Here is a 23,202-nt window from a genome sequence, read left to right on the forward strand (position 1 = left end):
GCCGGCGCCCCATTGTTCAAGAAGGCGGGGAAGCTCTCGATCCCCGCTCCGGGTCGCGCTCGCCGCCCAGTGGAGCAGGCGACTTGGCCCGGCTTCTGCCGCGCGGGGCGCGTCCTTTGTCTGCTCCGTGGCGCCCGGTGCCCGAGGCCCGCGCCCCACTCCTTGGGCAGACAAAGCCGTGGCTGCCGCTAGCCGGACCGGCTGGTGCTGTGCTCGCACCACCCTCCTCCCGCCTTAGCACCGCCCCCTCTCCTTGACGTCCTCTGATTGGCCCGCGGGGCCACAAAGAGGCCGGGAAGCGGGTGGGTCACGTGAGTTAGCGTGGCCTCCCATTGGTCGGGTCAGGCTGCCAATCGGGGAGGGCGGGCTGTCCTCGCACGGCCCGGTCTCTCCCTCCGCGCTGGGGCCCGCCCGCGGGGCCGGCCGCCTGTCAGAGGGAGGTGGCGATGGTGCGCCCGGTGGTGGTGGCGGCTGCGGCGGCTTCCCTGGTCCGAGTGCAGGGAGGAGAAGATGACTGACCGACCGACTGACTGAATGAATGAATGGCGAAGCCGAGCGCGCCATGAGGAGCCTGCCGAGCCTGGGCGGCCTCGCCCTGTTGTGCGCCGCCGCCGCCGCCGCCGCCTCAGCAACCTCAGCGGGGAATGTCACCGGTGGCGGCGGGGCCACGGGGCAGGTGGACGCGTCGCCGGGCCCGGGGCTGGGGGGCGAGCCCAGTCACCCTTTCTCTAAGGCCATGGCTCCCACGGCCCAGGCCCCGAGGACCGGACCCCCAAACGCTACCGTCCACCGACCCCTGGCTGCGTCCTCTTCAGCCCAGCCCCTGGCTACCACCCTTTCTCGGGCCAGGGCCGAACCCACTCCGACCACCTTTCGGGCGCCGCTCGGCCCCTCGCCGATCACACCTCTTGCGGTGGAACGTACTGGGACCACCGCTCGGGCGACGACCAGACCCGCTCCGACCACCCTCTCGACGACCACTGGCCCAGCGCCGGCCACCCCAGTAGCGACCACGGTGCCAGCGCCCACCACTCCCCCGATCCCGACTTCCATTCTCCCCGGCGGCGGCAGCAGCAGCAGCGTCCCGCCCACCCCACCTGCCACCGAGGCCCCCTCGCCGCCTCCCCCAGGTGAGTCTCAGCGCTTCCTCGCCAGCCGGACCCTCCCAGCGGCTGTCAGCCCTGGCCTCTAGCGTTGGGCTCTTGGCTGGAATGGCTCATTTCTTGCCCCAAAGGTTCCCCAGGTTTCGACTCTCAAGGGGAGGTCCAAGCTCCAGCTAGCCTGCCCCCCAGCCCCCAATCTGGAAAGTCTTTTGTCCCCCCCCTTGGGCTGTGCGTCCTCGGGAGGGGGGCGGCTGCTGCGTGGAAAGGCATCGCACCTCCTTCCAAACAGGGCTCTTTGGCCTTTGTCAGACAGGCTGAATGGGCGCAAACTTTTGCGTTCGGTTCGCTCACCTTGCCTCTCCGCCTGGGTGATTTGGGGAAGTTTGAAAGCCAGCCCAGTACCTCCTGAAACCAACTGGTCAAAACCTGAGTCTAAGGGATTCCTCCTACAGCTCCACTTTCCTTGTTCATTTCTCCTTGTTTATATAAATATCAGATGTGCATGTGACAGGTGGAAAAGATATTGAGAGGATTTTGTTTACAAACAGTAGTACAGACCACTTGAGGCCAAAAAAAAAGACATTGTAATCCATGTTTTCCCTGCAAATAAATAGATTCAGTAGGTCATTTGGGGCAGGTGTGTATCTAGGTTGAGCACATTTATAAATTAGGTTAAATCCCTTCCTTGCACCATTTTTTTTTCCCTTCCTCAATTACAAGGTCAATATGTTTGGACAAATACACATTTTAAGCAGGAATGCCGGGTTTTTTCCCCCTTAAGGGGAATGTTCAGTTTTGCTGATGCTAATAAAAGCCAATTTCTGTCTGAGTCCCTGTAGAAAATAAAGCTCTTCTTCCTGCTGATTGAAGTCTTCAAGCAAAGTTAGAGACAACTTCTGTTCTTTCCCCCTTGAGATCTAAAGTGGGCCTGGAACTAAACAAATAAAACCTACCTTGTCAAGATGTTAGTCAAGAGTTTCTGAATTCCTTTGCTTTGAGTTGGGGTTTGATTTGTCCAAACCATTTTGTCTAGCTGTATTTATATTAATGGATCTCTGACCTAATTCTTAGGCTCAGTGATTTACTGTGGAGTCAGGTATGGACTTTGGACTATAATTGAATTTGTAGAGAGTTTTCCCACATGATTATGAGCCTTAATACAGTCACATCTTGGATTGGAGCTTGGCATTGACATAAGAAGGAGTGCAGATTATTCACCCATAAAAAGCCAAGTTTGTATTTCTTCCAGCTTCAAGGGCTGTACTAACTAGCTGGATTTTGACTGTAACCTTTTTTGGCCTTCCTATAGAGAGATGGATATATTACTGAGAGACAGGAAGCATAGAGGTTGAGACTATGGACTCTGGAGTCCATTCTTAGGTTTGAATCGTAGTTCTGCCCTTTATTAACTGTGTAAACTTGGGCAGGTCGCTTAACCTCTCTTCATCTGAGAAATGAAGATAATAATAGTACTTAGCTCATAGGATTGTTGTGAAAATTAAATAATTTAGTACATTTATAAAGCTTAGAACAACCGTTCCCCATGCAGAGTAACACACTGTGGGGGTGTGTGTTAGCTATCCTTATGACTAGGTCTTCTTCTTTTTTTTTTTTTTTTTTTTGTGGGATAGAAAGCATTTGAGAAACCTAGTAGAGACTTGTGGTGATTTTTATTTGTTTTAGTAAAATATAGTAGAAAAGGATGAATTAGATTTTCCGAAGTTTGAAACACACCGTAGTGTTTATGTAGGAAGATTGCTTATTTTGAATGGTTAGTATATAATGTCTGTGTAATTGATGTTATTTTACCTTAATAATTTTTGTATTGTTATTTTTAAATCACAAAGGTACTTTTTCATTGTGATAAAATATACATAACATAAAATTTACCATTTTAACCATTTTTAAGTGTACAGTTTAGTGGTGTTAAGTACATTCAAGTTGTACAGCCATCACTACCTTCCATCTTCAGGACTTTTTTATTTTCCCCAACTTAAACTCTGTATTCATTAAACAATAACTTCCCACCCCCAGCGCCCTAATTCCTGGCAACAACCATTCTACTTCCTGTCTCAGTGAATTTGCCTACTCCAGGTTCCTCATACAGGGGGACTCATACAGCATTTGTCGGCAAACATAACCTTTACTTGCGAAAAACAAAGAACCAGAAGTCTACAAAGGAAAGAGTGAAAGTCACTCCTTTACTGCCTCCCAGTTCCAGTCAGTTCCTAAAGGTCACTACTGTTAGCAGTTTGATCTTTTCTCAGACATTTTTCTAGGCATATATGAACATAAACACAGGGTTTTTAAAAATAGGTTTTAAAAACTCAAAGTGAAATAATTATATATGTTACATATATTAATTATATATGGTTATAGCAAGTCGTAGAGTTTTGCGACTTGCTGTATCCAGTTAACGATGTATCATGGACTGTTTTTTTCATGTTAGTACCTAAGGTCTACCTTATTCTTTTCAGCAGTTGCATTTTTCGTTGTAAGTATATACCATAACTTATTTAACTAATCCCTTGTTTATGGACACTTAGATTGCTTCTGGGCTTCACTTTAAAAAGCACAGGGAAGAATGTGTTCTTGTTCAGTCCATCACGTATATATTACATTCTCTAATACTTTGGCTGGAGTTTTGTAGACTCCAAATCAATTTCAGGAGAAGTAAAGCTGGATTGAGTAATATTTGCCATCTGAGCTGTTCAAGGCTTTTAGTAACTTCCATAGACTACCATATATCTATGTCTATGATGGTCTTTGAGCAACAGAAGTTTTAGAAGGATGTCCAATTTTTGTAGCTCTCCTGCGTTTTAATTTTTAATTTTTCATAGCTTGTAGTTTTCTGTGAATTCACTGTGGATTGCCCGTGTCTAGTTCTCAGAAGCTGAACTGCCTCTGTGGGCCTACTGATGGGCAATTTTAGCTTTACAGTAATGTAATCGAGTATGGCCTTTCTATCTGAGCATGGGTTTTGGTCTACTTCAAACAGTAAACGCATCTCTTTGACAGAAGGAAAACTTCTAACTGAATTTGAGAGACCTAGTTAGGTTGGTAAAGTTGGATTCTCTGGCATTTGGGAAGATGGGTACAGGGTGTTTTATTTTAATGTTCCTGTAAGGACTGAACACCATAGATAATATATTACGTGTTTGGATGGGTCTTCTAGCTGCTATTTGAATTAATAAGAATTTCTTTCAAGGAGGTCTAGCTCAGAGCTCTTGCCTGCCCCTCAATTAGGGCTGTCTTTTGTTTGTAGAGACACTGATCTGCAAACTGAAACTAATTGCCCAGCAAGCAAGCATTTTCCTCCCACAGACCTGGCAAAACATTTGACTGATTGGTTGGCTGGGTAGGACATTTTAAGAAGGGTGAAGGCAGAAGCTGTGATACTAGAGAATAATAGTTATCAACAGTAAGAGACCGAAGAGATGACAAATGTTTGATTTTTAAAATTATGGACCTTCAGGGCTAGATAAGACTTTAGAAGCCACTGCGTCCTAACGTGGCTCTACATTGCAAGAAACACTTCTGTGGACTTAGCTGAAATATTTCTCACTGTGGTTAACACCAGCTGATTCTGGCTCTGCCCTTTGGGGCCATACAGAACAAGTCAGCTCTCTCTGGGCCATGACAGTTCTTCAGGGATCTGCAGACAGTGATCATGTTCCCTCTGAGTCTGGACTAAATAACTTCAGCTCCCTCAACTGTTATGTGAAATGGTTTCACATTCCCTTACTATCCTGGTTACCCCTCTTCTGGACTTTTTCATTTTTCTGTGTCTCTCCTGGAGTGTTGAACACAGAGCTGAACGTATTGCTCCAGATGTGCTCTAACCAGCTCATAGCAGAGAGGGCGGTTACCTTGTTCTTTCTGGATGCTGTACCACTGTTGATGTAGTTAGTTCCTAATCACAGTAGCTTTTTTAGCAGCCACATTATGTAGTTGACTCATTGAGTCCATTAAGATAGGTAAGTCGTCTTTTTTAAAAAAAAAAAAAAACATGGAGTAGATGAGTCTTTCTTCATTCTGCACTTGGAAACTCTTGTTATTTTCTTAAGTATAAACTGAGACATTTGCCAAGCATGTAAGATTTATTGTGTTAGATTCAACCCATCATTTTGGATCCTGAGTCTGTCAATGTACCCCACCCAGTTTATTCACATTCACCTACAGGGTGTTCCTATAGACAGAGTCTAAGGACAAGTTAGGGCAGGTTGTTCTTACCTCATAGGGGAGAGTACATTTATGGAGGATAAAACAGTTTGGAAGGGAAGGAATAATGATTTAGATTAGTTCTCAAGGGTCTCTTCCAGCTGTAAAGTTCTGTGATGGTTTGGTACACATGATTCAGGGCACATGAATGCCCCCGAAATGAGCCTCAGTCATTTATTTGTGATCTAAGTTAAGAGGATAGGCGTTTTTTCAAGCAAGTCCTAGAATTTAGAGTTTGAAAGCTCTGACTACTATGGCATGTAAATAAAATATTGTGAATGGATTTTATTTGAAAGGAGCATTCTGGGAATTCAGGGCCCTCCTACCTGTACTGGGAAACGTTTTCTTCATCCTAAAATTCTATACAGCTAGGTTCAGGGTGTCATTTGCTTATGGTTATTTAAGAAGATACCATTCATTTTAAGGAAATAGAAATTGTTCAGGCTTCAAAGAAGGTATGTTCATAATCTTTTATCAAAAACTTGTGGGGCTGGGTGTATTTCAGAATTTAGAATTTTTCAGATTTTAGGAAGTTAATAAATACACCCCAGTGAAGTCTAGGGCAGCATCCTGTAATGAAACACATGAAGATACTTGCAGCAAAATGCATGTATATTCACACTGAGTGGGTTTTTTAAAAAGCTATAAATAGCCTTGCATTTGTTCAGGTCAGGTTTTGCTGCCAAATGAATAACAGAAAAATTTTTGGTTTTTTGGATCTTCTGGTATTTACATCAGGTCTGAGGGACTGTGCACCACTGTAATAGTAATTGCAAACACATTTAGTACTTACTATGCTACAGGTACTGTTCTAAGTGCCTTACATATGTTACCTTACTTAATCCTCACAACAGTTAGGTATAATTGAGTTAGGTACTATTACTATCTTCATTTTATAGATAAGGAAACTGAGACTCAGAGAAGCCCAGCTATGGTGGAGCCTAGATTCAAGCCCAGTCTTTGTGGTTCCAGAATCCATATTATTGGCATTTAAAGAAATAGTTACATAGAGGATAAGAGAAGGAAACCATTTTGCTAAAAATATTTGCCCTTGGATACTAGTCTGAAAAATTTTCACCTGTTCTTTGGCATTTACTCTCTTCATTCTCTTGTGAGCTATTTAGTCACCTCCTCAAAATTTCTGTTTTACAATGTTGTACAATTATAGCTCTAACTCTTCCTTTGATTAGGTTCTAATATGGTCTGTGATAGGGAGGACTGTCTGTAGTCTTTTTAGGGCTAGGCCCAGGGACTACTCAAATTCACTCTATCTTATTCCTGGCCTGAGTGCCTAGCTTTCTGCAGAAATTCCTTAGTCTGATTAGTTTCTGGAACAGCACAGTTAAACTCTAAAGCATTAGTTTCAAATCTACTGAATTATGTCCCCAGGAAGCCTTCTGGCTAGTTGAAAATTTACACATTGAAATAATCTAACTAGGTCTTTTTATCTTGATTTTTTATAAAGATCCATAAAATTAAAGTGAGCATTACTTTTCATCTCAGCATTGCTAAGCATGTGTATATTAACTTCCAGACATCTTGGCACCCTTATAAAAAGAATAGAAGAAAAGTATCATGGTGCTGTTTTTACTGATGGGTAGATTATGGGTAGAGAGATTACTGCTCTAGGGCACTTAATAGATCAGAAGAGAATAGAAATATAAGATCTGTTTGGCTGAAAGACAGTGTTAGATGATATTTTTAGTTAAAAATAGCTTTAATTCATGCTTTTTGCCTTGATCTTTATTTTTGTTTGTTTTCTTTACATATAATATAAACATCTTTAATACTAATGTTGAGATTATGTTATAGGTATCTCTTCTTGGTCACTTAGTCTTTTTTTCAAGTATGCGTTTTGGTGTATCTGTTTTTCACTAGAAACAACTACCCTAACTGCACTGGTAACTTTGAAGGGAGATATTTTAAAAATTGTCATGAAAAAGATAAAGATTATGTCTGGATACATGTGTGTTTGAATCACAGTAAAGGTTTACTCAGCTCTTTTTAACTGTATCTATTTAAGTACATGTGATAAATGTGTGTCAGAATAATTCCTCTAGTAATGCCACTGTTCCACAGATAAGTATTACTGTCTGAAAAATCTTTCCCTATTACTTTTTCTTCATTAAAATAAAATCTTCTGTTCTCCTTGCTCATTTTTTTTCACTTTAAGCTCCTCTGTATGTTCTTCTTACTCCTGTCTCTTATTCTTGGACCCATCCATTCTTTCATGTTCTTTAAGGAACCAAATTATCCTCTCTACTTAACAATTTCCCATTTGTCCTCCTTCAATGCCTCCTCAAAGCCTAATTCTTCCAAGAAGTCTTTCCAGGGGAACAAAAGATCCTTGAAGACGTTCTGGTAACAGGGTGCACAGGGTTGAACACTTTGCACTCAGAACAAAACCTGTCTTTCTTTGTGACTTTGACTTTTTCCCTATGAATTTGTTTTTAAAGTCTGTTTAATTTAGATTATTAAGCCCACTTGATAAGAAAATGTCATAGTTTATACAATATTCAGGATATGGTATTAATTCTTTCTTTTAGAAAAAAATGAAAGAAAAAATTTTCTTTTTGTTCTGGCTCTTCTTTATTGACCAGCTTTTGTTTTTGGTTTTTTGTTTTTTTTCCTTCTCCTGAGGAACAATACAGAAAAAAAAACCCTGCCATAACAGAAGTTATCTGCCTCCAAAAAAAAAAATCCAGTACTTTGAATAAGTAGCAAATTTCTTTTTCTATTTATGAATAATATGAGCTGTTTTTGTTGGGTAGGTGTATTTGGGCTAAATAGCAATATAAAAGGTTTAATTTGGTTGAGAAGCAAATATTAGATCTTTTGAATGACAGAATTTCCCTTGTAGAAATCTAATTAAAGTCAATAGTGAACAGAGTGCTTCAAATAATTAACAAGTGTGCAGTGCTTTACGGTTTACAAGGTGCTCTTAGAATCTCCGAGACTTTGGCATCTATATTTTGTAGATTTCTGGGTATTATATGAGTCAGTAAAACCTCAGGTTCTGACCTCTGTTGGTACTTATGTTGGTGAATATAGACGAAAACTTTATAGGTTTTTGGTGGGTTTCACATTTGGTATTTTGTATTTCAAACTGTTGTCTTGGGGAACTAAGATCCCACAAGCCGCATGGTGTGGCCAAAAAAAAAAAAAAAAAGAAATCAAACTGTTGTCTTTTCTTTTCCTTTTTATTTTATTTATTTATTTTTTTGTCTGCATTGGGTCTTCGTTGCTGTGCGTGGGCTTTCTCTAGTTGCCGCCAGCGGGGGCTACTCTTTGCTGTGCGCAGACTTCTCATTGCGGTGGCTTCTCTTGTTGCGGAGCATGGGCTCTAGGCCCATGGGCTTCTGTAGTTGTGGCACGTGGGCTCAGTAGTTGTGGCTCACGGGTTCTAGAGGTCAGGCTTAGTAGTTGTGGCACACGGGCTTAGTTGCTCCGTGGCATGTGGGATCTTTCCCAGCCAGGGATCGAATCTGTGTCCCCCGCATTGGCAGGTGGATACTTAACCACTGTGCCACCAGGGAAGTCCCAAACTGTTGTCCTTTAAGTTTATTTTGTTGAATGTAAATCTTTGACTGATTTAGCTGCCCATATTTACGGGATGGAAAAATAGCATTTTGGGAAGAGGATTGCTTACTTTTATATTTTATTTCCTAAGTACTATATGGGGCTGAATGTTATGGAAAGAGCCCAGTAATAATTGAAAGTAAATGGTGATGGAGGTAGCAACGCAAACTACAGAACTTGATTGGGAGAACTCATGTAAATTTCATTTCTTCAGATGGAAATATTATTTACTTCTTTCCTAGTGTAGGAATCTGTTTGGAATTATTTTAACATACTTGTTCTGTTGCCTCAAATCAGTGTGAGTATCAAAGGAACTTGGTACTTTCTCACCTCTCATTACCAATCTAATATTTAACGCTCTGGGAGGAAAGGTAATTAATGTTAACTGAGCACCTATTATATGCCTAATTACCTACCAGGATTTTTTTTTTTTTTTACTTACATCATGGTATTTAATTCTTAGACAAAGCAGTAGTTAAATATTATTATCCTTACTTTATGGGTGGCAAATACTGAGGTTCAGAAAGAGAAAGCAGCTTGCTCAAGCTGTCAGGCTTACGAAGTCCATGAGGGCAGGGACTTCTGTTTGTTCTGTTCACAATTGTATCCCCAGCATCCAGCCCAAAATAGATTCTGAATAAAAATTTAAGGATTGAATGAGTGAAGAAGAAGGAGTGGTTTGTAGCTACACTAGATGTGTAGTGTATTCTTGAGGAAAATAATGTAATCTCATGGCCTTTTCCTTAGTTTAGAAATGAACTTTTCTCCTTTTCTCCATTACTCATAGGAATAGTATGAGAACCTACTTAGGCAAGTGGAGTTCTTTGAGATCTAGCAAATTACATTAATTATTCATTTTTTGTTACATAACTTTGTCCCTTCTATTTTTCTTAAAGGAAGAACAGCAATATACAGATGTACATCTGATGCCTTTTGTAGAAAAAGTAGCTAAAGTTGGAAAAGCAGAGCCCTTGTATGTAAGACATGGGACCCTAAGGTCTTTCACAGTTCTCTTACTGGTTCTGTAATCTTGGGCAAGTAATTTCATCTGTAAAATGAGAGAGGCTAGATTTGTTGTTTCTAAACTGTATTATTTGGGAAGCCAGGGTTCCTTAGATGTGTTTGGGAGCCAGTATAGGGACTCAGGAGGCCAAGTGGGTCTACTTCTGGGCCCTCCACCCCCACCCTCACCTCACACCCCCGCATCACCGCCCACACTTTAATCAGCTCCACTCTCATCTGGTTTATATATTGGGTTTGTTTTTTTCAGTAGAGATATTTGAAATAGGAATTTTTGTACTCTAAAATTCTATGATAAAGAAATTATGGTAATCTCTGAACTATTATGCATCTATTAAAATGCTTACATTATGTTAAGTAGCAGTATACATAGAAGGAGAGAAATACACCAAAATATTAAGTGGCTAAAGCTAAGTGATGGGATTATGGGTCTTTTTAATTTCCTTCTCTGTGTTTCTTTGGATTTTCCAAGTTTTTTTTTCAATGAATGTATCCAGTTTTAATTTTACAGTCATAAATATAAATGAATAACATAAAAAATGAATAAAAAGTTATGATAAGCTTGATAAGCCTCCACTTATATGAGATCAACTCAGGTGATATTACCCCAGGCCACTTTCTAACTTCTGTGATTGACTCACCAGTTTTGATCTGCATCAGAGATATTTGCTTAGTCTCAGTGAGTTGTGGTTCTGAAGAAAGGAGATTGCTGAAGACAATACCCAAGAAAGGAAACTGTTCTGACACCTGACAAATCAGGGTAGTGAAGACACATCTAAGATTTGGTACTTTTAGGGAAGGTTTAACTAAGATCTTAGCAGAGGCTGAAAACAGAGCTGATTCTTTAACATTTCATTCTGTCTAGGGAATTTAAAGCATGAACTTAAAAGTTAATTAAAGTAGGTTTTTGAAATAGATTTTGTTTAAATTGTGCAGAATTTGAATTCATGACATTGTTCACAGGCTTTACCAATAGATGGTCTTTGGTTATCTCTTCCTTTAAAGATACAGAGCTCCCAAAAGTTTGGTTTCAGTCTATCCATATGTTTTTCAATTAGATCAGATGGGATTGCTTTTATACTGGTAATACAACAGCTGTTCTATATGATATCCTTGCCAGGGAGACAGCTAAGCTCTTAGGGAAGGGGAAATATATTCAGTTGGAAAAAGGAATGTATTCTGCCTAGTCACGGGGAAAATGATAAGGGGTAGGAATGTTTTCAACCTGGCTGGAGAACGTTAAATAACCTTTATTTAGTATATTTATTTAGTATATTTATAAATAAATAACCTTTATTTAAACCTTTATTTAGATTTTACACTCTTTAAATAACTGATTTTGGAAACTTGTTTCAGTCTTGCATGCTTCCTAGAAACTGGCATATTACTAGGGATCTTATTAGATTTTTATTGTTTATTTTTTAAAATCTATAGTTTTTTAAAATATTTATTTTATTTATTATTATTATTTTTGGCTGCATTGGGTCTTCATTGCTGCACATGGGCCCCCTCTAGTTGCAGTGAGCAGGGGCTGCTCTTCGTTGTGCTGAGCAGGCTTCTCATTGCAGTGGCTTCTCTTGTTGCAGAGCACAGGCTCTAGGCGCGCGGGCTTCAGTAGTTGTGGCACGAGGGCTCAGTAGTTGTGGCTCGGGGCTCTAGAGAGCAGGCTCAGTAGTTGTGACGCACAGGGCCAGTTGCTCCATGGCATGTGGGATCTTCCCGGACCAGGGCTCGAACCCGTGTCCCCTGCATTGGCAGACGGGTTCCCAACCACTGTGCCACCAGGGAAGCCCAAAAATCTATAGTTTTTATTTGATGTATGTGAGCAAAAAGAAGAGGTTATGAGTAACACTGTTAATTGTAAGGAGAACATCATATTCTCTAGTTCCTTTTAATTTTTTATTTATTTTTTTTGCAGTACGCGGGCCTCTCACTGTTGTGGCCTCTCCCGTTGCGGAGCACAGGCTCTGGACGCGCAGGCTCAGCGGCCATGGCTCACGGGCCCAGCCACTCCGCGGCATCTGGGATCTTCCCGGACCGGGGCACGAACCCGTGTCCCCTGCATCGTTAGGCGGACTCTCAAACACTGTGCCACCAGGGAAGCCCTAGTTCCTTTTAATTTTAGAAATGGTCTTTAAAAATGAAATTCTTTTAAACATATTCTAGGGAAAGTTGTCTCCTCTGAAGGAAATTGCATGAACTGAGTAGTTTTTTAGGTTCTCTTCAGCCCTGTCTGCTGTTTATAGGGATGAAATGGCAGTTTGGGAAGGGTTAACAGTAATAATGAGGAAAAAGATGGAATGCTTCGTATTCCAGCGTGTTTATCCTGTTTTATATCTGTATTGAGGCTTGATTAGAGGAAGGCATTGGGCTTTTTTTGCTGTAGATTTCTCATTTGACTTTATATTCCTTATAACTCTACAGCGTGTTTTGATTACCTGTTCTATATGAACTGCTTTAACAAGGTAGCCCCACCATCCCTTGATGTTGTGTGGGTGAATGAATGGTTATAAAGTGTACCAAAACCACAAAGCAAGCTAGCTGTTGGGTATTTATTATTATACTGAATTGTTGGTGTATTGCCTACAAACCTATCCTGTTCAACTGGTTTTAGTTTTTAAGTTAGTTTGTTGCTTCAACTTGTCCACAAAGGCAGGGCTGAATGGTCCAGCTAATCAGTGGAATAGCAGTCAGAAGAAATAAATTCGTCTTTCTTTTCATTCACTTTGTAAGTTCCGGAGCACATTTTTTTTTGATGGCTCTGTGACTTAGTTTCTCTAACTATAAAATGAGACCTGTTACATGCACAGACACAGGGCAAGTCACATAATCTGCCTGGGCTACTATACTGTTGTCAGTAACATGAGTATAATAGTACCAACCTAATAGGGTTCTTGAGTGTTGATCTAGAATTCAAACCCAGCTCTGGCTGACTTAAAAGTCTGTGTTTTGCTTTTTTTTTTCTTTTGACTAAACTGTGCTGCGTTGCCAAAGCAGATGGGAGTAGCAGAAAATGAAATGAAGCATTCAGTGGTTACAGAGCACATTTTGGGTTCCATTTTTGTTGCCTTCCCTAGCCTCCCAGAGCCTCCACCAGCAAGCCCATACATTGTCCTTCTCAGCACTTGTTCTGAATTACACTGTTTTGACTCAGGTTTGATTTCAGTAGCTGCTGTGAAAATCAAAATTAAATCAAAGAGTGTTTCTCAGAGGTAGATATGAGTGTGGAGTGGAGATAGGGAGAGGAGATAATGGTAGAAATTAGCTGAGGGTAAGCAGGTAGACTACATGTAAATGTAAAGCAGAACCTAACAGTAACTATGAGATTGTCTACTCAGCGCCAGAAGGATCGGGGCTAACAGAGACAATGTGATGCTTATTAGCATTTGGCAAGAAATACCACACACTGCAAAATGATAGTATTGATTGTTCTTGACTTGACAATAAAACCTTTCATCTTTAACTTAATATGGACTCTAGTTGAAGATGCTGGTGCACAACAACATGTTGTAAAAAGTGGCAGGTGATATTTGATTATACAAGTCATAGAAGAATCTCAGACTTGCAAATGTGATTCATACTTCTGCCAGTCACCCGAGGATGCATTCCCCCTCCCCATTTTATAAACTTCCCTTCTCACTGAAGGGCTAGTTGTCTCTCAGATCAGACAAGGAGAAGCTATTATTTCAAGTATAGAACCAACCTCTTCTGATCCAGTTGCAAACATATTGACAGATGATATACACAATGTTGGAGGATTTGATTTAGAATCAAATAGCTTCAGTTTGTATGGCATCAGGACTCAACAGTAACAATGTATAATATATTATTACATCCTGCAAGTGCACAAGTACTGTGGTCAAGTGGAACTATATAACTATAGCTGTGGAGAATACACATATAGCGCAAAACCTGGTCACATCAGTCTCCTAGTTAATAATTTAATACAGTATTTATACTTTAAGATAATTCTCCTGTGTGTTCACCGTGAGTGACCCCAGTGTGTAATGCTCAAGTTTCCCAATGTGATTTAAAACTTCTCTGTAATCTGCCTCTGTCCTCATTTCCTACCACCCCTCTCCTTGTGCTTTAAACTCCAACAGAATCAGATTTTTTGTATTTACCCCAAAATATCATGGTTATTACATCATCAATATTACTAATAAAACAATTATCTGTGGAGGTTTTACTCTGTGTGAGGTACTAAGAGCTTTAAATGAGTTATCATCACCTTGTTTAATTCTCAAAAGAACCTGGAATAAATATGTATTATTATCTCCATTTTACTAAGCAGGAGTTGAGGTTTGAGAGTTTAAATACATTGAATTAGGTCTCACAGCTAGTAAAATGTAGAACCTTGATTCAAATTTAGATCTCTCTAGCCTGAGAGGCTCCTCTCTTAATCACTAAGCTAGCTGGCCTCTCGTTTACTTTGCTTCTGCTCCTCCCTCAGCCTGGAATGCCCTTCTCTTCAGTTTTAATACAGGCTTTAAAGCAGAAATGAATGCTTGTTGATTTAATCAGAAATGGACTTTACTAAAAGATTGTTAAAGAGTTCACAGAATCTCCAGGGGAACCAAGTTCAGGACATGGAGCTAGAGATAAGGCCCAGTCATACACAGAGAGGTGCACTGAATATGCCACTGCCATCACCATTGAGCATTAGATGCTCTACTGCCACTTGTCATACTGCAGCCATCACCCCCTCTGCCACCAGAGAAGGGCCTCATGCTCATTCCTTAGGATCATTAGTTTCTAATTACAAGCCAGGTGAGGGTGCTTGTGCTTACTGGGGCCTCAGTCACTTACTCATGCCCTGGATGTAGGGGAGGCAGGGAAAACAATAATCTGGCATTGTGAACCTTTGTGGTGGGATAGCAAGCCTTAAAAGATGGAGAATTTCCCAGAATACGAAGGAATTAGCAGGATGCCAAAAAGAATGACAGATGTCTAGTCTACCATATCCCTTTCTTTTACCTGAGAAACTTATTTGTCCTTGAGAAACATCATCCGTGCAGCCTCCCATACTGTTTTACCTTATACGTTCTAATATTACTGTACATATTTTTTGATTACTTGCTTTTTAAGGATTCTTGTTTTAAGTATTACTTGTTAATGTAACTGACTCCTCTATAACCTATTCTCAAGTAGCTCATAGGCTATGTCTTATTGATGTTTGTACTGTCTAACATCTACCTACCTAGGATCGTGTTCAGCATTCAGCACATAGTAAGTACTCAATAAAAAGCTGAACTGAATTGAGGCATAAATCCTCCCTGCCCACCACCACTAGAATGTAAGTTCCACAAGGGCAGGGATGTTTGTATTTGTCTCTCTTTCTGTTTTCTTTTTTTTAAACCACTGTCTCCCCAGCACCTAGATTAATTACTAACATGTACTGGGACCTCAGGAAGTGTTTATAGAATAAATGAATACTCCTAAATAGTACATTCTTTATTTCTGGGAATGATGCTGTCAGAAAAGCCTTTGAATGTGAATGGCAGATTCAAAGCACTGTATCATAATTTACAACTAGACCACATACAGTATGAAGCCAGAAACTGCCTTGTTCATCTCTAGTTACCTCTTCCTCCTATCCAGAAGCATAACCAGAAAAGGGCAGTTAGGAATTCTTTCCCAGACCTACCACCATAGTCACTAGCCACAAAAATGGCCTAAAGTACAATACCTGCTTGACATGAAATCTTTTTTGTCTCCTTTTGTATAACCAACTATGTCTTGATAGATGCAGTCTATACTGGGAAGAAAAGGCTTTTAGGCAAACTGTCTTGTATGCTGTTTTAAAAAGTTTAATAACCCAGGGTGGTAGCATTTCATTTTGAGGAAATGAAGACCCATAATTGTGGAATGATTTACACATGGGTAGTGGAGTGGCAGAAATGTACTATATGTAGACCAGAGTTCTGTAGCTTTTAGAGGTTAGCTTTTTGGAGGGACACAAGCATAATTATGTCAAGCTGAAAGAGAACTTTTGTTCAAGCGAACTGAAGAATTATTGTTATGTGGAAACTATCAGCTCTGGAGCCAGGTTTGAATAATTTTTCTACAACTTACTTATTGTGTGACCTTGGGATGTGTCTCAATTTCCTCATCTGTGAAATGGGCATAATAATAGCATCTACCTCACAGGGTTATTACAAGGATTAAATGATAACATATGTGAAGTACTTAGAATGCCTGGCATAAGTAGGCCTTCTAAATATTAGCTGTTCTTTTCATTTTTATATTTTGAATACCCATTTACTTATTGTAATGCTACTGACAATCTTTTTAATTCTTCACTACCGCTAATCCTTTCCATTCTGAATTAGTAGTATCACCCCATTTTACAAAGAACCTGAGCTTGAGATGAGGTTAAGTTGTTTGCTCAATTGGCATTTCTTTGCAGTGTGTGGTATTTCTTCCAAGCTTTCACAGAGCTTGGAAATACTAGTTAGCTGGAATTCAAACCAAGATCTCTCCTTTTTGGAAGTGCTTTCCATCATGGCAAAATAGTATGCTAAAAGTAGATTGTGCCCTATTGTATCCTTCTAACCCCTGTTAGTTTTTTTTTGTTTGTTTGTTTGTTTGATTGTGTTTTTGGCCGCACCGCCTGGCATGCGGGATCTTAGTTCCCCAACTGGGGGTTAAACCTGTGCCCCCTGCAGTGGAAGCATGGAGTCCTAACCACTGGACCACCAGGGAAGTCCCCATAACTCCTGTTAGTTTTAATGCCTTTTTTTCCCCTGCCACCTTCACTCTCTTTCCTGACTTGTAGTCATTGTTTTTCTGTCCATACGGTAGGTCTGTGTACTGCCCTCTTTGGTGTTCTTCTTGATTCTTTTTGTAGTAGAAAGTATGTATTTTATTTGAAAGACCAAAGCATATCCTCACATACTACTATGACTGTTCATTTTAATTTCACTTTCATTTTTTTGTTAGCTTAATTGATCTGTACAGTGGATTGTTGCCAGGAAAGAAGACGTAGTGTTATGAGTCAGATGAGTAATTTTATACATTAGCCAGGGTGGCGTTTAAGGACAAATAGAATACGCCCAACTGAGGGCCATTTCAGCTGGTGCAACAGGTGAAACACAAGATTGTCAGAAATAGAGACAGTAACAAATAATGATATTGAGTTGCTACAAAAGCTTTGCAGCTTCGTAAAGTACTTTTCTGTGCATTAATCATTGTTTAACTTGTGCATTAATTAATTAATTATTTAAAAAAGCATACCCTTTTCCCTATTACTTAAATAAAAGTGAATGCAAAGTCTTAAGCTGAACCGTCTAGTGAAACACAGGTGAAGGCCAGTTTTAGCATGGTGAGACCCCCCCCACCCCCCAAAAAAAAACAAGTGAAAAAGGATCTGAAATCTTGTCTGATTAACAGTGAAAGGAAAGAAGGAAGGAAGGGAGGGAGGGGAAAGGAGGAAGAAAAGAGAGAGAGAAATTAGAAACGGACTCCAGACATTTGTTGCAAAAAAAAAGTTTACTTAAACTTAGTTTGAGAGAATTCTTTTTCTTAGCATATGGTCTTTCTTGTTAACAACAGTCGTTTTAACAATTTATCAGAAAGTAAGCATTTCTCTTTGCTATATTTCTTTTGGTTGATAATCTCATATAATAGATCACTCGTTTAGAAAATCAGTGATTAAGTAGTCTTCAGGGAATAAAGCCACAAGTGTCACAAGCTGTTACTTTGTACTTCCTTATTGCTTAACCAATCTGCAATGGTATCTTCCTCTTTTCTTTGCTTCCTTTCTTCCCTCCCTCCCTCCCTCTCTCTCTCTCCCCCTTTCTTTTTTTCCTCCCTCCCTCCCTCCCTCCCTCTCTGTCTCTCTCTTTCTCTCTCTCTCTCTCTTTTCTTCCTCCTTTCCCCTCCCTCCCTTCCTTCCTTCTTTCCTTTCACTGTTAATCAGACAAGATTTCAGATCCTTTTTCACTTGTTTTTTTTTGGGGGGTGGGCGGGTCTCACCATGCTAAAACTGGCCTTCACCTGTGTTTCACTAGATGGTTCAGCTTAAGACTTTGCATCCACTTTTATTTAAGTAATAGGGAAAAGGGTATGCTTTTTAAAAAAATTAATTAATTTTTGGCTGAGTTGGGTCTTTGTTGCTGGGCACGGGCTTTCTCTAGTTGCCGTGAGTGGGGGCTACTCCTCGTTGCGGTGGCTTCTCTTGTTGAGGAGCAAGGGCTCGAAGTATGCGGGCTTCAGTAGTTGTGGCTCGCAGGCTCTAGAGCGCAGGCTCAGTAGTTGTGGCGCACGGGCTTAGTTGCTCCGCAGCATGTGGGATCTTCCCGGACCAGGGCTCGAACCAGTGTCCCCTGCATTGGCAAGCGGATTCTTAACCACTGCGCCACCAGGGAAACCCAAAGGGTATGCTTTTGTCAATAAGTTTACATTGGGCTTTCTATGTTAACAAAATAAGGTTCTTCTTTCATCTATCTGATCGTAGTTAATCACTTGCTATGCACCTACTGCTGGACTGGATAGATGCAAGAGAGACAAATGAGATGTGTTTTCTGTCCTTGAGAGCATAGTGGAGGATACAGAAAGTCAGACTACAGATGGATAAGTTCCACCATAGTGGTATGCATGTGCTACGGGAGCAAAGAGAGGACTCCTCACCCAGACTTTTGCCGGGGCAGGGGGTGAAAGATGATGTCCTTTCTGGAGGAAGTTTTCTCTGAGCTGAGTCTTAAGAAAAAATAGGAATTAGCCAAGCGGAGGAGGGGGAGGACACTTCAGGAAAAGGGACCTGCACATGAAAAGTATGGAGGTAAGAAAGCACATGCACGGCCTGTTCAGGGAACTGAAGTCCTGGGTGGCTCCAGTAGGAAAGGCGAGCATATGTGAGTGTGGAATGGGGAATGGTGAGAGTTGAGGCTGGAACAGCTGGCACTTGTCAAATCATGAAGTGCTTTATGTGTCATGCTCAGAAATTTATTCTAAAAGCAGCAAAGAGCTCTAAGCCCTGAAGTGATATGGTAAGTTTGAGTTTTAGATCAGTATGGGAACTGCAGGGCACTTTTAAAAGTGATCCCCAGCAAAGATGATTAGAGGCCCCGCTAAATCTTTCCCATCATTAATTTTGGATTAAAGGGTTTAAATGCTAAGATAATGTAATAATACGGGGGGACATGGACTGGTTTTCTGTTCTCTCTTATTAAGCAAACATTTGAAACCTATTTTGCTTGTTGGTATAACACACAGACCTAGAGGACTGAAATTAGAGACTTGACAAAGTCAGCAATTGGTGCTGGACCTCTTAATGGATCTGGTGTTAGACGGAACAAACCCAAGTACTTCCTGTGTGACAGGCACTGTGGAGCTGAGGATAAAATGGTGAATGACTTAGGCGTTTACAGTCTGTTGGAGGGATAGACTTGTACACAAATGCTTTAGGATACTTATGTATTAGATTCCTTTACTTACATTTTCACTTTCTATCCTTATCTCAAACCTTCAAACTATGGATGTGGAAATCCAGGATAAGAGAGAGATTTTTTTCTAGCTTTATTAAGACATGATTAATGTATAACATTGTCTAAGTTTAAGGCCAGAATGTGATGATTCATTGCACATTTATATTGCAAAATGTTTACCAGGATAAGGTGAGTTAACATATCCTTCACCTCACATAATTACCTTTTTGTTGTTATTATGGTGAGAATTTTAAAGCTCTACTAAGAGAGGTATTTATGTAATAATGAATGGTAGATAGCTACAATTCAATATTCCATCTACCCAGCTCCAGAGTGTTTCTTCCCCCCATCATATATTTAGCTTCCTCTAAAGACAAGATAATGCATATATATTATTTCCAAGCCCGAAGTAGTTTTCTTCCCATATCTTCTTAACTCTTTCAAACACTACCCAAACCAGTTGAGCCTCAAAAGATCCAGTCATTGGTGATTAAAAGTGCAGGCTCTAAAGTCATATTGTCTGGATTCAAATCCCAGTTCCATCATTTACCCTCTCTAAGTCTGTCAGCCAACTTCATAGAGTTGTGAGTACTGTTATGAGATAATGTTAAAACAGTGGAAGCATAAGGAAAGAATTACCTAAATGTTAGCTGTTAAAATTGTCTTTGGAATAGCAACTCATCTTTTTCCAAACATTCAGGAAATTTTGTTAAAATGCATTTAAATCAACCTACCTTATTCAAATTAATCGGTGAAGAGCTTTTGCCTAGCATGCATGTTTGAGATCTGACCTCTGGTTCAGGGGATCAGTGAATGACCTTGGTATCACAAACACCTATGAAAATATGCCTGTGAAACTAGCATAAAGACACTCTAAGCTTTTCTTTATTATGGAAAATTTTGAAAATAAACAAAAGTTGAGAGAACAGTGTACTGACTTCTCTCATACCTATCACCCATCTGGACAACCATTCAGGCCAATCCTGCCTCATCCGTACCCCATCCATTTACCCCTCTCCTATTTTATTTTGAAATAAATCCTAGACATCATATCATTTTGTCCGTGAATATTTCAGAATGTGTTTCTAAAATATGTCTTCTCCTATTTTTCTTAAATAGCCAGAATACTATTATCATATCCAAATGAAAAAATGAACAATTTCTTAATATCATCAAAATGCTTTCTTTATGATGAGGGGGGAAATCTTTCCTTTTTTTTTGGCCATGCCACATGGCTTGTGGGATCTTAGTTCCCCAACCAGGGCTAGAACCAGTGCCCCCTGCAGTGGAAGCACCGAGTACTAACCACTGGACCATCAGGGAATTCCCTCTCTATTTTTTTTTCTTTATTAACATTTAAAAATTAATTTTATTTATTTACTTTGGCTCCACTGGGTCTTAATTTTGGCACACAGGATCTTCATTGAGGCATGCCAGACCTAGTTCCCTGACCAGGGATCGAACCCGGTGCCCCCTGCATTGGGAACCCGGAGTGTTACCCACTGTGCCACCAGGGAAGTCCCTCCCTTTTCCATTTTTCAAAGCTAAATCTAGAGACTTGATCGATCAGTTTGGGGGAGTAGTAATGAAAATTGATAGTCTTTTTGTTATCATTTCTAACGTTGCTAAATACCTCATATAACCCAACTAAGGATGAAAACTAGCAATATGAGGACTCTTTGAATTGTTTGGGTAGAACTGGGTGCAGATTATTATCTAGTTTTTACGTGTGAGTAAACTGACTCAAAGAAATGGTTTGTCAATGGTCATATAACCTGCAAACAACTTGTGCTGAAATTTGTCATTTGAACCATGCTCATTCCATAAATATTTGAGTTCAAGAAACTTACTATTTATATTTCTTTTTAAATGTCTATGGCCCACATTATTTTTATAACAAGGACATTCTTCCCTTTGATCACCTAATTTCTTTTATCTTTTGTTGTCTTAGAATTTTAAAGTACTTTCTCTCTCCTCTGTCCTATCCTAATTTTTAGCTGGTGGAGTGACTTTAGGGCTAATACAGGGGAAATTTTGGTCTCCAGCAGAGGATCAGTTGCAACTCTGAAAACAACTCAAGCAAATGGTCTATTGATAGTAGAACATTTCATTATAAAAAGTTCTTTTCAAATTCCAGGATATTGGTTGCTTGGTCACTGAAGAGTCTGTGCTACCATTCGCTAGCACCCTGGGTGTCTGAGCAGACCTGGTTAGGAATGTACTGCTCATTTTGAATGAGAAAAAAGGTTAGTGAAGCTGCCTCAAACATTGCAACACTCAAGTCAAATATTGTACATCTGCTGTATAGGTGATATAAAACATTAGTCTTTTAGAGCATACCCTAACATAAAAATAATGTCCATTTTGAGTGGTGCCAATTTTGATTACAAAATACCCCAGTATACCAACCTTTTTTATTTCTGTTCTTTAATTTTTAAGCCCTTGGACCTCTTAATTTCCCCAAAGTTTTATACACTGTCGAGTCAACAATTAACAGAAATGATAGTGCTGCTGAAATATGTCTTTGATATTGGTTCAGTTATATATCTGGAATGTTTATTCCCTTGGGCTTTCCAGCTGAGGGAGCCCAGCATGAACTCCTACTTTGGAAAATATCTGAGTGGGCAGATTTGTTTGCCACATTGCCCTCATTGTCTGTCTTTGTTTATTCAGCTGAAAAGCTGTGCTTGTCTCTTATACAGTCAGGCGTGAATCTCAAGGTCTCAGAAGCTGTTAAAATAGGTGGAAAAATTGTTTTGGGAAGGGAAAGGATGAAAATTGTTATCAGATATTGACATGATGTGCAATGAATGTGCTCTCTTAGGGAAGAGCATAATGACTTTAAGGTTGTTATCAAGCACAAGTCTGATAACATTTTCATAGCCCTGTTTTATTAGGGTCTTTGATTTAATGCAATTTTCCTGTCTTCTGGGTAAGAGGCATTGATAATTCATTGGCACATATGATTTGTTTTTGCAACAATAGAAAAGTAGGTTTTTAGGACGTGAGCATACCATCTGGCCCAGGTAACGATAAATTTTCTCTGATTATAATAGCGTGCGTATGCTCTCGGCATTTACTTTTCTGGCTATCTTTGTCTCTCAACTGGATTATTTTATTTTAGCAGGCTGCTGAAAGGTCTCTTTGCCTTCATTCTTTCCCAATCCTTTCTTTACATGCAGTCAGTTATATTTCTAAAATGAAGGTATAATCATGTTATGCTCTTTTGTATAAATCTCTTCCATGGCTACCCAGTTGCCCTTAAGAAAGCCCTTAACCTGTCACCACTCCTGCCTCCTATTCTATGTCAGAGCTATAATGAACTTTTCTCAGTTCTCTGTGCCCTGTTTTGCTTCCAGGTCATTACACAAACGTTGGTGTTTGGGATATTCTTCCTCTCTACTCTTAGCATGGCTAAACCTCCTCATTCTTTATGTCCCAGTCTAGATTTCTTCCTCTGGAAAGTCTTAATTAGGTGTTTCTCCCTGTGCAAACACGTACCATGTTTTCCCATAACATTGTGGCATATTTCCATTTTAGTACTTATCACACTATATTGCTACTTTGTTTTTCTCTTTATTAGACCTTAAGCTGTTTAAGGGCAGGAACCTTTTCTTTTTTTCCACATTGTTATATCTTCAGCATCTAGAAATTATACTACTCATTTCTGGTACAAAACTAATATGTTGAATGATTGAATTAATAATCAAGTGCATTGCCAAGAATCTTTAACAACATCCGAGAAAAATTACGATTCTCTGTTTTCACATTCTTGATATTTTTCTTCTCATCTTCTAGTCATATTCATTCATTAACTTATTTATTCATTTAATTATTCAACAGAACATTGC

At 40.0% G+C, this 23,202-nt stretch overlaps 1 protein-coding gene across 1 annotated transcript in view; it reads left to right on the forward strand.

The window, feature by feature from the left end:
- Nucleotides 1-404: 404 nt before the first annotated feature.
- The window catches only part of MEGF9 (multiple EGF like domains 9), an 84,438-nt gene continuing 61,640 nt past the window's right edge, over nt 405-23,202 (forward strand). The window contains exon 1 of the mRNA XM_067743506.1: nt 405-1,130. Within this exon, the coding sequence (XP_067599607.1) occupies nt 539-1,130 (592 nt within the window). The 5' untranslated portion in view covers nt 405-538. The remainder of the gene's footprint in view (nt 1,131-23,202) is intronic.

This window comes from Pseudorca crassidens, chromosome 7, assembly GCF_039906515.1.
Source record: "Pseudorca crassidens isolate mPseCra1 chromosome 7, mPseCra1.hap1, whole genome shotgun sequence".
Taxonomy (NCBI): domain Eukaryota; kingdom Metazoa; phylum Chordata; class Mammalia; order Artiodactyla; family Delphinidae; genus Pseudorca; species Pseudorca crassidens.